The sequence below is a fragment of the Camelus ferus genome, chromosome 28 (assembly GCF_009834535.1).
Source record: "Camelus ferus isolate YT-003-E chromosome 28, BCGSAC_Cfer_1.0, whole genome shotgun sequence".
Lineage (NCBI taxonomy): Eukaryota > Metazoa > Chordata > Mammalia > Artiodactyla > Camelidae > Camelus > Camelus ferus.
Window position 1 is genome coordinate 6,917,920 of NC_045723.1, and position 13,814 is coordinate 6,931,733.

The 13,814-nt window shown below is 45.2% G+C and overlaps 1 protein-coding gene across 3 annotated transcripts in view; it reads left to right on the top strand.

The window, feature by feature from the left end:
- Positions 1 to 184: 184 nt before the first annotated feature.
- The window catches only part of POLR1A (RNA polymerase I subunit A), a 60,130-nt gene continuing 46,500 nt past the window's right edge, over positions 185 to 13,814 (top strand). For all 3 annotated transcript variants that reach the window (XM_032469475.1, XM_032469477.1, XM_032469478.1), the window contains exons 1-7: positions 185 to 378; positions 3,695 to 3,899; positions 4,894 to 5,043; positions 7,304 to 7,411; positions 8,340 to 8,425; positions 8,547 to 8,650; positions 12,687 to 12,773. In XM_032469475.1, the coding sequence (XP_032325366.1) occupies positions 302 to 378; positions 3,695 to 3,899; positions 4,894 to 5,043; positions 7,304 to 7,411; positions 8,340 to 8,425; positions 8,547 to 8,650; positions 12,687 to 12,773 (817 nt within the window). In that variant the 5' untranslated portion in view covers positions 185 to 301. The remainder of the gene's footprint in view (positions 379 to 3,694; positions 3,900 to 4,893; positions 5,044 to 7,303; positions 7,412 to 8,339; positions 8,426 to 8,546; positions 8,651 to 12,686; positions 12,774 to 13,814) is intronic.

Genomic DNA, 13,814 nt, shown 5'->3' on the forward strand with positions numbered 1-13,814 from the left:
ACCTCGAATAAATGCCTCGAATAAATTTACGAAAACTACTGTTTTAATGTCTTATAGGTCTTCATTGTTTTTAAAATAAAAAGGCGAATGAGAGTCGTGAAATTATTTTCCTTCCCCCCCTAGAGCGGAAGTGGTCTCGTCCCCGCAAATCTCTTCCCAGCGAGCATTTCTCGCGCGCAAGCGCAGTTTAAATCACATGGTGGCTGCGGGCTTGAGCAGCATTAAGAATCTACCGGTAGTGACTGGGACTTCTCTCTGGATATCAGAGCTCCGGTGTTAGAGCTCGAAACTGACCTGGAGGATGTTGGGCTCAAAGAACATGCCCTGGCGGCGGCTGCAGGGCATTTCCTTCGGAATGTATTCGGCCGAAGAGCTCAAGTAAGGAGTTGGTGGGAAGCATGCAGAGCCTCTTGGGGTCTGGGCGATAAACTACCGTTCCCAGAAGGTATTGGGCCCAGTTTCTCCTCAGGGCCCGTGGCTGTCCGGCGCATGGCCTGCTGGGACCCGTAGTTCCAGGAACGTCTTGGCTGGCGGGCACTGCCTAGGAAGAATCCGGTGGCTGGGGATGAGTTTGCTCTGAGAACGTGGAGGTTCCCAGATTGTAGCATTATCATGCGCCAGTCTCATCGTTAATTAACCAGCGTTTGTGGGGTTACTGTATTATTTCTGACGTGGTTTATTAGGCACCTGATTAGTCTCTTGTCTATAAGATGATTATCCTTAAAGCCTCAATTCTGGCGACAACTTCTCTTTGCTAGGACCCCCTGCTGGGCCCCCTACCCCCAGCAGGCCCCTGGAGAGCATCTTTCCCACTCTTAAGGCTCAGCTCAACCTCCATCATTTTCTGAGGTCTTTCCGCATCTAGACCAGTTGTCTGTCAGGTGCCTCAGTTACTTTTTGTGCTTGTTTGTATTTCTGTCTCTCTCCACTAGCCTTAGGCTTCCTCATTCTTTATATCCTCAACTCAGGTTGAATGAATGGATGACAAAGCCCCTGAGCTACAACAGTATCCTGGCTCAGAAATTTCACTTATATCATCACTAGCCATAAACAAGTATTATTTCATCCAAAAGCAAAAGTATTTTAGGTTGCTTGACTTTTTTAAAAAGTTAGTTATGGCATTTTCAGACAAGGAATTTTTGGGAAAAATTTATACCTATTGCTACCATTGTAAGACCTGTTGGAGTCTAGGGTTGAGAAATTTCATTAATTATGCAACTTTTTATTGTGCTAGGTTCTAATAGCTTCCCATCTCTTTTGGAGTAAAAACTAATCCTTAAAATTGCCTGGAAGGGTCATTCTGGCTCCTGCTACTTCCCTGAACTCACGTCTGTACTCATCCTGGCCTCCTTACTATTCCCAGAGGACACACATCTAACTCAGGACCTTTGCACTCCCCGCTTTTTCTTCCTGTAAAGGTGACTGCATGACTTGCTTCCTCATCTCCTCAGGCCTTTGCCCAAGTATAACCTTCATAAGTATGGGCTTCTCCAATCACTGGCTCATTCTATCAGCCCCTTTTCTGCTTTACTTTTCTTCATAGCATTTTCTGCCATCTAACATACTGTATGCTCATTTAGTTTGGTTTTTCTCTGCCGGCCTTCAGTAGGATGTAAGGCCCATGAGCACAGGAATTTCTCTGTTTTCCCAGCCTCTAAAAGTGTGTCTAGCACATAGTTAAGCACTCAGTAGCCATTGGTTGAGTGCATGGGTGGATGGGGGAGCTGTCTTTCAGCACTTGGTACAATCAGTTCTTACTACAACCATTTGTCTCCAGTTACAGGAGAGGAAATTCCTGTCCAGAGAATAAAGTAACCCTCTAGGAGGCAGCAAAGGTCAAGTTTGTTAGTCTCAAACCCTCTTCTCTCCTGTGGAGTCCTTGCTAGTTGCCCTTCCTCTGCATCCCATTCCTGCAGTGGTTAGAAGAGTTTTGTCTTATTCCCCAGCTAAGGAGAGGAACTTTTTTCCTTAGCACATTGGAAGACCAAGGATGAGGACCAAAAAATACATTCAGTTTTGGATATGAGCTATTTGTGTTGTCTTTACAAGCACAGGATGCATTTCCTCTGCCACTTAGTACAGGTTTGTGTTGGCCCCACTTGCCTACTTTTTTTTCCATCATTGTAGGTTCAAGGGAAGTGAAGTACCAACTTACAGAACGTGGTAGAAAGAGGATCTAATGGTGCAAGACTTTGCACTAAAACCTAATTAATTTGTATTTGCCTTATGCTGTAAATATTTCTCTCGTTAATAATTCCAGTTAGGTTTTAGAGCTCAGTGTGAAATGAATGAGAAGGAAATGTAGATGAATATTTGTCCAACTCTGAAGAAGGACTTAGCCTCAAGGTAGTAGAAGAAAGCAGCAAGAAAAAGACTTGTGAGTTTAACTCATAAAAAAATATAAACCATACAAATAATATCATCAAGAAAGTGAGAAGGCAAGAATAGGAGAAAATGTTTGCAAATCATTTGTCTGATAAAGGACCTGTATACAGAATATATAAACAGATGGGCAGTCTACTGTTAACTCGTCTTTCCTGGAATGCAAGGTGGTAGAGTATTTCCAGAGCATCAAAACAATTCGCCCCCTTTGTTTCAAGGATTTCGTTTCCACAAGGAAATAATTACATTTTTAGAAAACAGAAGGTTGAATTATTCTGTGCAAAAACTTCTATGCAGATAGGTACCATAAGCTTAACTTGCAATGGAGTTTGGCTAAATGTATTATATGAGTTGCCAGATGATGAAAGATTTTGTAACTCCTAAGAATTACATTTCCAAAAAATTTTTAGTGGCCTAAAAACACTTATATAATGCTAAATGAAAACAAGAAATGCAATGTTAGAAATAGCAAATGATCCCAGTTACAGTTTTAAAAAAAAAGTATCCATAGAAAAAAAATCTATTAACAGTCGTTTTCTCTAGTTGTGAGATTTGGGTTTCATTATCTTTATTTTCTAATTTACAAAAAAAAAGGTTTAAAAGCAAACTTGGCATGAATAAAATTTTGGTAAAAGTAATTAGGTATCCTATGGGAGCCCCCTTTAAACCAAACATAAAGTCCTGCGATGAGACCTTTAGTAGAGCAGGTTATATTTCTCACAGGTCTGCTTATTTGTGTTTAGCTTTTCTCAGTTTACTGTTCCTGCACACTGCGACTATTGGACCACCTCCCCTTTATTGAACCACCTGGGCTTTGGCGTTCGGTCTGGTCTATATCTCACCCCAACCTTCAACCTGGCCCCCATCATTCTGGTTGTGTTGCCTGGATTAAATCATTTAACCACTCTGAGTCTGTTTTCTCCTCTGAAAAATGCATGTAGTGGTTCCTATCTCAGAGGGTTGAAGTCAGAATGTGTGCTGCTTATAAAGCATTATTGTGTAGTAGGCACTTAACGCCTTTGTCTAAAGCCTTCCAGTGTGCTCAGTCAGTGCAAGAGCTGCACTCGGTCTGGTTTGTGAAGATGTTACCACTCTTCTTCATTCAGCACATATTTACTGAGCAGCTACTGTGTGCAGGCTCCGTGCTAAGTGCTGAGCCGCAGCGGTGAGAAGGGCAGGCATAGATACTGCCCTTTGGAGCTCCCAACATGTCTGAGGAAACAGACGTTAAATCGTCACTTCGAAGTGCTGAAGAGGAAATGTCCCAGAATTGGGTAACCTTCGTTGTTCCTGGTCTTTTTTATCTCCCTAGGAAATTAAGCGTTAAGTCCATTACAAACCCTCGGTACCTGGACAGCCTTGGGAACCCATCGGCGAATGGCCTGTATGATTTAGCTCTGGGCCCTGCAGATTCCAAAGAGGTGTGCTCCACCTGCGTGCAGGACTTCAACAACTGCTCCGGGCACCTGGGCCACATCGAGCTCCCGCTCACCGTGTACAACCCTCTCCTCTTTGACGTACGTTCTGGACGCGTGGGTCTCAGGGCTGCTGCTGGGATTCATGAGTGCCACCCGTCTCCCCGGGGGAGGTGTCTCAGGAGGTTAGCTCCAGACACTTTGAGATTTAAAACCACGAGGAGCCAAATCTAGTATGTTCAGCTTGGCCTCCGGCCCTCCTGAAACCAGCTTCAGTTTGATTCCCGTTGAGAAGAGCCACAGCTGGGTTCTGTTTACACCAGGGGAAAAGCCTTCAGATTCATCCCTCTACCTTGTGCTTCAGGGGCTTTATGCCCTCCAGAAATCCGGGTGGAGCTTTCCTGGCAATAGGGAGCTCTGGGATTCTCCAGGCCTCCCTGAGCCCATCGGGTGGATTGTAGGCTCTTTGCAGGAGGAGCAAGGCTCCAGAAGGCCTGGTGCTGAGCCGAGAATGAAGTTACTAACCAGAGTCCTGCTTGTACATTTGTAGCTTCTTAACATCTGTGAACCCAGCCTCCAAGATTTGTTTTAAGCTACACAGATGATAATGTACATGGACGTGATTTTTGTCTGTTAATCATATCAAGGAAAGAGAATTGTGTCAGTTAAATACTAAATATTTTAAATATTAGAAAATTTAGGAGGAAATTATAGCTCAGTGGTAGAGTGCCTGCTTAGCATGCATGAGGTCCTGGGTTCAGTTCCCAGTCCCTGGTACCTTTGTTGAAATTAATTAATTGATTTTAAAAATAAGCCTAATTACACCCCCCAAAAAATTAATAAAGTAAAAAAAAAAATTCCCTACCTCAGACCCAAAGTAAATTTCAAATTTTAAATGGATTACAATGAAACCAGAAGAGAAAAATAGAGGAATATTTATCTAGTTCTTAAGGTATAGAAGGACTTTCCAGGTACACAGGGTGATGTGGAATTCTCAAGGAATAAACTGACTGCATAAAAGCAAAACTCGTAAGTATGCTGAAAATCACTTCGACTGCTAAGTCACTTTCTAATACCCTGTTTATTCCCTCTTCAGAAACTCTACCTGCTGCTTCGAGGTTCCTGCTTAAACTGTCACATGCTGACTTGCCCGCGGGCTGTGATTCACCTCCTGCTCTGCCAGCTGAGAGTTCTGGAAGTCGGGGCGCTCCAAGCAGTGTACGAGCTCGAGCGGATTCTGTACAGGGTAGGTGGGTGGTGGCTGTCATGGAAGTCAGGCGAGCCGAAGGGATGGGAACGAGAGCTGTTTTTGTGTGTGGTCCCTAAGAACAGTCACCAGGATGCTTGATCTTTAAGTCTTGTAACTGGATACCAGTAGCTGGGCGTGAAGTCGTGAAGCCATGAGAACAATGGAAGAAATGTTCATGAAAATAGCATAGAAATGCCATTTTACCCGTCAGGGAGCTTTTTTTTCCCTCCTGGACCCAGGATCCAACCAGAGTTCATGTATTCCTTGGCGTTTTTATATCTCTTTTGTCTGTTTTAACGTAGAATGTTTTAATATAGAAAGTTCTTTTTCTTGATAATGAGTTTTTTGAATATATAAGGCCAGTTGTCCAGTGGAATTCCTCACATTCTCGATTTATCTGATTATTTCCTCGTAAAATTCACCTTTTGGTAAGAATATACCTACATGGTACAGGATCCTTCCTAGCACATCATTTTAGGAGGCACCCGCTGTCAGGTTGTTCCACCACTGGTAATGCTGGGTTTGATGACTTGGATAAGACAGCGACTACTAGATCTCTTTATTGTGAAGTTATTTTTCTTTGTGATTAATCATTGCTTCAGATTTTCTGGTGCTATTATAAATATCTTATTTAAAATTCATTTTCAATTTGTAGATCAAAACATTACTCATTTTTGTGTCTTGATTTTTGTATGAAATAACCTGACAAGAGTGTTCATCAATTCTAATACTTTATTTGTAGATTCTTTTAGATTTTCAGCACAATCATATTACCTGTGAATAAGAGTAGTTGTATTTTTTTTCAGTCCTTATATGTTTTGTTTCTTGTTCATACCTTATTTTGGTGGCCGGGATCCACATTACTTTGTTGAAGGGGTAGCACTCATCCTTGTCTTGTTTCTTGTCACAAAGGGAGACCTTTCACCTCTCCTCTTCCCCTTCCCTTTCCTGAATAATTCAGTCTTAATGACATTAGGTGAACAGAGCCTGTAGGATTACACACCGGAGGTGTGGCCGGGTGTGAGTTGTTAGAGCCCAAGCAAAGTGAGAAAAGCGCTCCGGGGGAGAGTATCTCTGCGTGTGCAGGCAGCTCAGACACTAACCTAAGGTCAGATTTGTCCAAAAGAGAGATTGTGAGAGAGAGAGAGAAGGATTCTCTTAAACCTCTATTCAGAGTTTAATTATACTTTTTAGGGATTTGTCCGTTTCATCTGAAGCATCAGATTTATTGGTATAAAATTATGCATGATGCCTGCTACCTTAAAAAAAATTTTTTTCGTGAAATATACACACCGAAATGCATACACACAGTCTAACAAGTAGTTACAAAGTAACCATCGCCCTTGTGATCACCTTGAACATTAAGATACTGTCCCTGTCTCCAGGGGCTCCCTCTCTTTCCCCTCCTTGTGTGCTTATTTTTGACAGTTTGTCATTTTACTTAAAAATTCTTTGTAGAAATAACTTGAGGTCTAGGATGCTGCAGTCTCCCCCCAGAGAGGAATCTTACTGCTTCTACCATGTGCTTGGTGGCCCAGGACCATCGCAGTCCAAGGCTAAGGTAGCCTGGATTGCAGGCGATGGGAATCTAGGTGGTTCGGTTCCAGGGCTGGTCTAGTTCCCAAGGACATGGCCCTTAGGGTCCCCAGCTTCCTCTGTTTGTGGGGTGGGATATGGGAGGAAGGGATCCTGTTAGATTCCTGTCCTTGCACTAACCCTAGGCTTTGATTTCTGTCCACTCTGTCATTTGAGGCCTTCAAAATGGAAAGTTAAAAATTACTGGATTGTGAAATGTTTCCAAGGCCAGGGCTGCATCCAGGGAGCATCGCAAGTCTGTCAGCATCTTCCCCGGAGGGACACAGCCTCGCTGGGGGTTGCTCTGGGCTGTGCAGCCGTGGCCCCTGTGCCCTTTGACCGGGGTTCTCACTTTCCCTTCGCTTGGGCCTGGTTGTCCCTCAGTGTCCTCTCAGCTCCTCAGAGCTTTACGCTTTTAAAAATCCCTTCTCCTGTTTTGGTTCTTTTCAGCTTTCGGTGGAGTCTGAGTCATAGCGCACTGTTGTTGGGAGCGGGGTCCTCTCTCTTTGGATTTTTTTGTTTTTTTAACACCAGTGTTGCCGCATTGTTTTGCAGATGTAACACAGCAGCTGTGAGGTTTCTTTCTGTCGCTTCCAATGGACCTTCCCCGCTGTTGGGGAGGCCGCCCCGTGGGGCTGCTAATCATACACTCGCTTTACTTTGATAATATGGTGTCTTTCAGTTTCTGGAGGAAAATGCTAATCCTACCGCCTTCGAAATTCAGGAAGAGTTAGAGCAATATACAACCAAGATTGTGCAGAACAACCTCCTGGGATCCCACGGCGCCCACGTGAGTCATCCTGTCTCGGTTCCCGGAACGCTCGGTTTCTGGCATAATTATCACCGTTCCCTCTGCACTGTCATTTTGGCTTCTCAAAGTAGACCTGGGTTTGAGTCCCAGTTCTGTCTCTTACGAGGCCTGTGACCTTGCGACTTACTTAACCATCCCCCAGGCCACCGTGTCCTTGTCTGTGATGCCTGCCTACAGGACTGATGAGAAAATCAGGTGAAATTAGGTGGTTTGGGTACAGCGTCCAGTGAGGTTCCAACTTATGGTCTCACTTGGAGAGTAAGGCCCATGTCCTTTTCTTCTTTCTCTTGCCAACACTCAATGGCTGCTGCCTGCCTGCCCCCTCACAGCACCTGTGGGAGTGTTGATCTGGTCAGTGAAGGGATGGTGCCGATAATCCACCCACAGGGCTAATCTGATGTTCCTTGTGCCCAAGTTGCACACCAGAGATGCTGATTTCCTTCGTCTGGGATGAGGCCCAAGGATGGGGACTAAAAGCTCCCGAGTGGGTCTCAGTTGAAGCCAGCTCGGAACCATGAGTGTCACTTAACTGTGGGTGTGCCTTTCTCAGAGCCCTGAGGCCCATCCGAGGGAGGCAGCAGCTGCACCCAGGGAGGTTAGCTTTAAATTAAAGTAAAAGTAGCATGTACCGATAACTGACCTTATTCCAGGCCCCCCACTGCATCTGCGATCTCTTCATCTTAGTAACAGCTTGATGAGGTGGTTGCTGTTCTTATTCCCATGTTATAAATGAGGAGACTTAAGGAGTCACTCAGTGACTGGCGGAGCTTGGGTATATTCGGGTTCTGTGGAAAATTTTAAGAAAGAGGGTGGCTTCCTCTGGGTTTGTTTTTTTTTAAAGGTGAAAACCACAACACTGAATTTTCATCCAAATGGCACTCTGAGGTCCCTTGCCTTTTTTCAACAGGTGAAAAATGTCTGTGAGAGCAGGAGCAAGCTCATTGCTGTCTTCTGGAAGACACACATGACTGCTAAGCGATGTCCCCACTGCAAGTGAGTGCCCGGCTCTTGCCCTTCCCTTTCCCCCGGCGAGGAGCCCCTGGCCAGCACCCACGCCGTTACTCAATGTCTCGTTGGTCTTTTTTTCCTCCCCTCACAACTGCCCTGTGTCTAGAACCGGGCGGTCAGTTGTCCGAAAGGAGCACAACAGCAAACTGACGATCACGTACCCGGCCGTGGTGCACCCGAGAGCCGACCAGAGGGACGCAGAGCCCCCGGGTAAGAGGCTGGGCCCTGGGAGGCCCTCGGCGTGTTTTTCTTGTGTGACCATCAGACGTGTCCCAAACCTTGGACTCCCTGGTCCTCTGCACCCCTGTTTCTCAGTTGCATGCTTGCAGTGGGCCAGCGGATAGCAGGTGTCTGGGTTCTTAGGGCTGGCAAGTGTCCTGATGAGTGCCCAGCCCCGGCCTGTCATGCAGAACTGACAGGCTGGGCTGCAGCATGAGCCCGCGCCCCACAGGCTGAATGAGGCACCTCTTGCCTCAAGTGGTTGGTTTTTCTGAAAGATTTTTGAGAAAGATGTTAAGAAATTTACTTGGCGAATATTTAGAACTATTTTTTTTGTCAAATAAGTGTGGATTTATTTTGAAGTAAAATGTAGGTGAATTTTAAAAAAAACTGTGAGCCTCTAAAGGACATTAGCGCCTCCTACAGGCCGCTCCTGGCTGGCCTCTCAGATTCCTGGGGTAGATTGTCTTGCCCTCAGCTCTGCTCTGCCCTTGGGGGTCCGGGAGGAAATTTGGGGGACCTAGTACTCCTGCCTTTTTATTTCTGTAGTTGTGAGTTTGTTTAAAGTTTTTTTGTTGTTGTTGTTTCTTTGGAAGTGGTGAAGGTAAATGAGGCATTCCATTTGGAGTGCGGAGGCCAGTGCCCGCTATGGAGTGTGTGAGCGGCAGGCATTCCCCGTTCATTGTTCGTTACATCACTCGTGTGCCAGGGCGGAAAAGCGTCGCTGTCACTGACACCTCACTCTGCTTCTTATTCTGAGTGGCTTAGAGAAGGTCACCTCTTAGACTTGGGTTTCCAGCTCTGTATAGTGGCAGCAACAGAACTTCTTACCCAGAGTTGAGGAAATTCCCTGTGTGAAAGTTCATAGCGCATTGTCGCTAAACTTCACGCCAGAGTTCACGAACGTGGACTGGACAAGGAGCAAGTTCTCTTCCTGGAGTTGCATAATCTGTCTTTCACATGGAGGGCGAGGGCAAGGCCTGGAGTAAGTAACTGTCTGAGTCCTTTTGGGCTTCTTAACAAAAGTACCGTGAACTAGGTGTCTTATCAGTAACAAACAATGATTTCTCGCAGTTCTGGAGGCTGGGAAGTCCAAGACTGGTGCCAGCTCATGCGGTATCTGGAGAGGCCCAGCTTCCTCGCTGACAGCCAGCTATGCCTTGTAATCTCACACAGTGGATAGGGGCAAGGGGACTCTATTGGGCTCTTGTCATTAGGGCACCAATCCCAGCCATGAGAATTCCAGCCTCATGACCTAATCACTTCCCAAAGGCCCAACCTCCCGACACACCACCACTTTGGGGGGTTAGGATTTCAACACGTGAAACTTGGGGAAATACAAACACTGAGACCACAGCAATAGCAAACCTGTGTCTTGTTACTTTTTAAGTAAACCTCCTGTTTTAGACTAATTTTAGACGTAGAGAAGGGTCACAGACTGAGCACAGAGGGTTGCTGTGTACTCTTTATTCAGTTTGTCCTGATGTGACGTCTCAGATCACCACGGTGCATTGGTCAAAACTAAGAAACCAGCGTCGCTACACTCCCATTAACAGAACTACAGGCTTTGTTTGAATTTCACCAGTGTATACGGGAATGTCCTTTTTATGTTCCAGGATCCAATCCCAGATACCGCACTGCACTTAGAAAGCCTGCTTAATGGTTAACCGTTAACAACCACAAGGGTGGATTTCCCTGCACTATACGTAGCCCTTAAAACAATTTTTAAGATTGGGAAACTGCTGCTCTAGCCCTTCGGGTGCCTTAGAAAACGTTCATCAATTGAGAACAGAGATGGTCAGAATTCTAGAAGATAACTATTTCTTTGGGGCAAATATCTAACAGTTAGGTAGGCCTTCAGTGTCTTTGCCAAATCCATTACTTTGAAGCAACTTTCACCGCAGCTGTGAAAATATGGTGGTGCCACCCCAAATTCTGTGCATTAGAAGCAAGTCAGCGGTAGTCTTCAGTGGTTTTCAGATGGGGTTTTTGGTAGTTAGCAGACAGTTAGTTGTTGGGCACTCAGCCTCGTGCCAGGGGCCCCGCCTGTGGCTGAGCACAGTGCCAAGGTGGACACCTGACTTTGTGGCCTCCGCCCTCAGGGGAGTCTGTGGGTGATGCAGGTCAGTAACCCCAGGGAGAGGTGATGTGGGGGCGGGTGAGCATTCTGAGCAAGGGTCCGGCCACGCTCCTGGTACCAAAGGGGGCCAGGCAGTGAGGCTTGTGCCTCACATGATGGTGGTCCTACAAGGAACACCATAAGCTTGTGAAATGCCCCATGCGCTCCAGAGGACCCCTCAAGCCCCGTGATGCATGTTGGCATCTTCCAGTGAGAATTCTTATGGCCAAAATGCTCCACCCACTATGATCCAATCTTCTCCAAGGTATTTGACTTCCCGGCCTTTTTTTTTTTTTTCCCCACATGGCAGCTCTGATTTCTGAATGAAACACATGTTAGGGCTGTCCTGAAGTCCATCCTAGGATTTTTGCAGGCTGCAAAAGTGTCTTGTTAGGAAGGGTGCAGTCCACGTGAGGAGGTGGCATCCCACAGGTCATTCTGCCTCAAATCCTGCGAGTGACTGACCCCAGTCTGCCTTAACAGTGGTCACACCGTGGTGGTCACCTCATGCACTGGCCGCGCTGGGACTGGAGCTGGAGAGCTCCGCCAGGCTCGACTGAGGAATCAGCCCTTGAAGCCAGTTTGTAAGAGAGTCGTTGTTTCTAGAAATGCCCGCAAAATTGCTCTTTAGGTTAATGGGGTCTTTTTTTTCCCACCGAACACACATTGCTCTCCAATTCTGTGGTGATCCCTGAAGGTCAGAGCCTCTCTTCATTACGTGGCCCACACTTCCTTCAGTTGCATTAACTGGGCAAAATGTTCTGCTTTTATAGGAACTAAAATTTTAAATGTGTAAACTCTTGACCTAGCAATTCCACATTTATGGTTTTATCCTAAAAATCAGGCATGCTCACAGTATTGTTGAAATAGTTTAAAATTGGAAATGACTTAAATGCCTGTTAATAGAGATGGACTAAATAAATTATGGTACATCTATTAATTGTTATCCAAGTTACAGGTTTCTTTAGAATCTTGTGATGACAAATCTTCTGCAGATGGTAAAGAAACCAGCTAGAGAATAGAAGAATATTGGGCAATATTTAATTTCAGTGAATGTATTCCAGGAGAGGTTGATAGTTTTGAATCCAGAGGGTCACATCACTTAAAATTGTCTTTGTTAATTTTCTAAGTGCTTGGAGCCTCATCTCCCGAATAGCAGCCCCAAGTCTGTTTTTCTAACTTACTCTGGGTAGAGCTGATAAACAATATCCCAGAGTGACCTTGCTTAATCCGAGAAACCAAAATCGATCCACTCCTTGTGCACCAGCGTGATATTTGTAAGAAGAAACTGACTATACGTTTACCCACAAAAAATGTTCATCCTAATTTATCCATAATTCTGTTGCTGTGAACCTTTCTGGTAAAAAGCCATGTGCATAAAGCTATTTATCACAGTGTAACTTATAAGGATAAAAAAATGGGGATGAAGTCGGATGTCCAGCTATTAAGAGTGTGGTTGAGTCACTTAGGAAACAAACATCCTCTCAGAGGAATGTCACGCAGCCGTTAAGAATGATGGTCGGGCAAAAGCTCCGGGGCACCACGCAGAAGCGCTCACAGGATGACACCGAGCGAGCAAAGCAGCACAGAAAAAAGCTAGACCGTGTAACCCAGAGGACCAGGAAGGGATGCATGAAAGTGGTAATAGTAACAACATAATGGAATGGTGGATGATTTTTTTTTCTTTTGCTCTGCTTTTTAGGTTTCATACAGCAGTTATATGATTTTCATTTGTTTAGAAATTAGATTAAGGGGGTGGACTCCAGAGCAGAGAGCATGCTGTCCGAGAGATTGATTTTGTGGTCAGACTGCAGGCTCGGCAGGGTGGGGAAAAGAACTGGTAAGTCTCATTACTGAAAAGAGTGCCTGTAATTGACATGTGCTTTGACGCCCCTCTTTTGGCTCCAGGAATTGAGGAAGCTCACTTGGGAAAACGAGGATACCTGACACCCAGCAGCGCTCAAGAACATCTCATCGCCCTTTGGAAGAATGAAGGTGCTGTCCCAGCGTGAAGAAGTGGCCCTTTATCATTTCCCGACTTGAATTTCTTGGGCTCATTTACCCTGCCCTACTAGTTTAATTTTTCCCAAGTTGTGGTGGTTGTAGATCTCTGCTGAAACTGAGCCACTGGTTTGGGGCAGGCTTCAGGGTGCATTGTCCTTGGTGCATTACGGTGTGGGGAAGGTCATTATACCTTGAACTGTCTGTGAGCTGTAACTGAGTCTGGTCATTAAAACGACAGCTGCGGGTGGACGTCGCTTAATACAGTCTGACATACGTCTAGAAGATTCAGTGTAACTCACCTTATTTTCAATGCCCGTAAATAAAAGTTTATTTTTTTAAGAGTTTCTGTGGGAATTCCGCCTGTGAGTCAAAAAATGAACTCTTAATACGTCTTTTTTTTAAATGAGGATTTTTAAACATTTTAATTCCCTACTGAAGGGAAGGTCTTTTTCAGTTTTTGAGTTCATGTAAGAAAAACTATGCGGTATAGTCAAGCTCCCATGTCACCCCCCCTTAGAGTGTGTTCTAGAACACTGAACAGTAACCGCTGTGTGTAATGACAAGCACTGAAAAATGAAGACGTTGCTAAAGGGATAAGTGATGTCATAGGAAAAAAAAGGGCAGCCGGTTAGTATGAGTGCTGCTGTGGCAGGCCCTGACACGTGTCTCTGTAGCTTTTTTTTTTTTTTTAAGTCACCAGAAACTTAAAATACAGCTTTGAACCATAGACGATCCCTTCTTGGTAGCATCTATGTGGAGGGTTTTTTTATTTTGTTTTGTTCTGTTCTTAAGAAAGCGAACTTGCTTTTGGTTTGGTCAACTTCATTTCAAATACATTTTTTATAAATACCAAAGTAATGAGTGTGTGTGTGTGTGTGTGTGTGTGTGTGTGTGTGTGTGTGTGTATAAGTAAGTCTGATAGTTCAGGAAGGTAACCAGAGCTGTGAAAGGTTGTTCCCCATCCTGGCCCATCTCAGCCCCCGGGCTTAGCACTGTCACCCGTGTAGTCCCTGCCCTTAGCCTGTGCGCAGG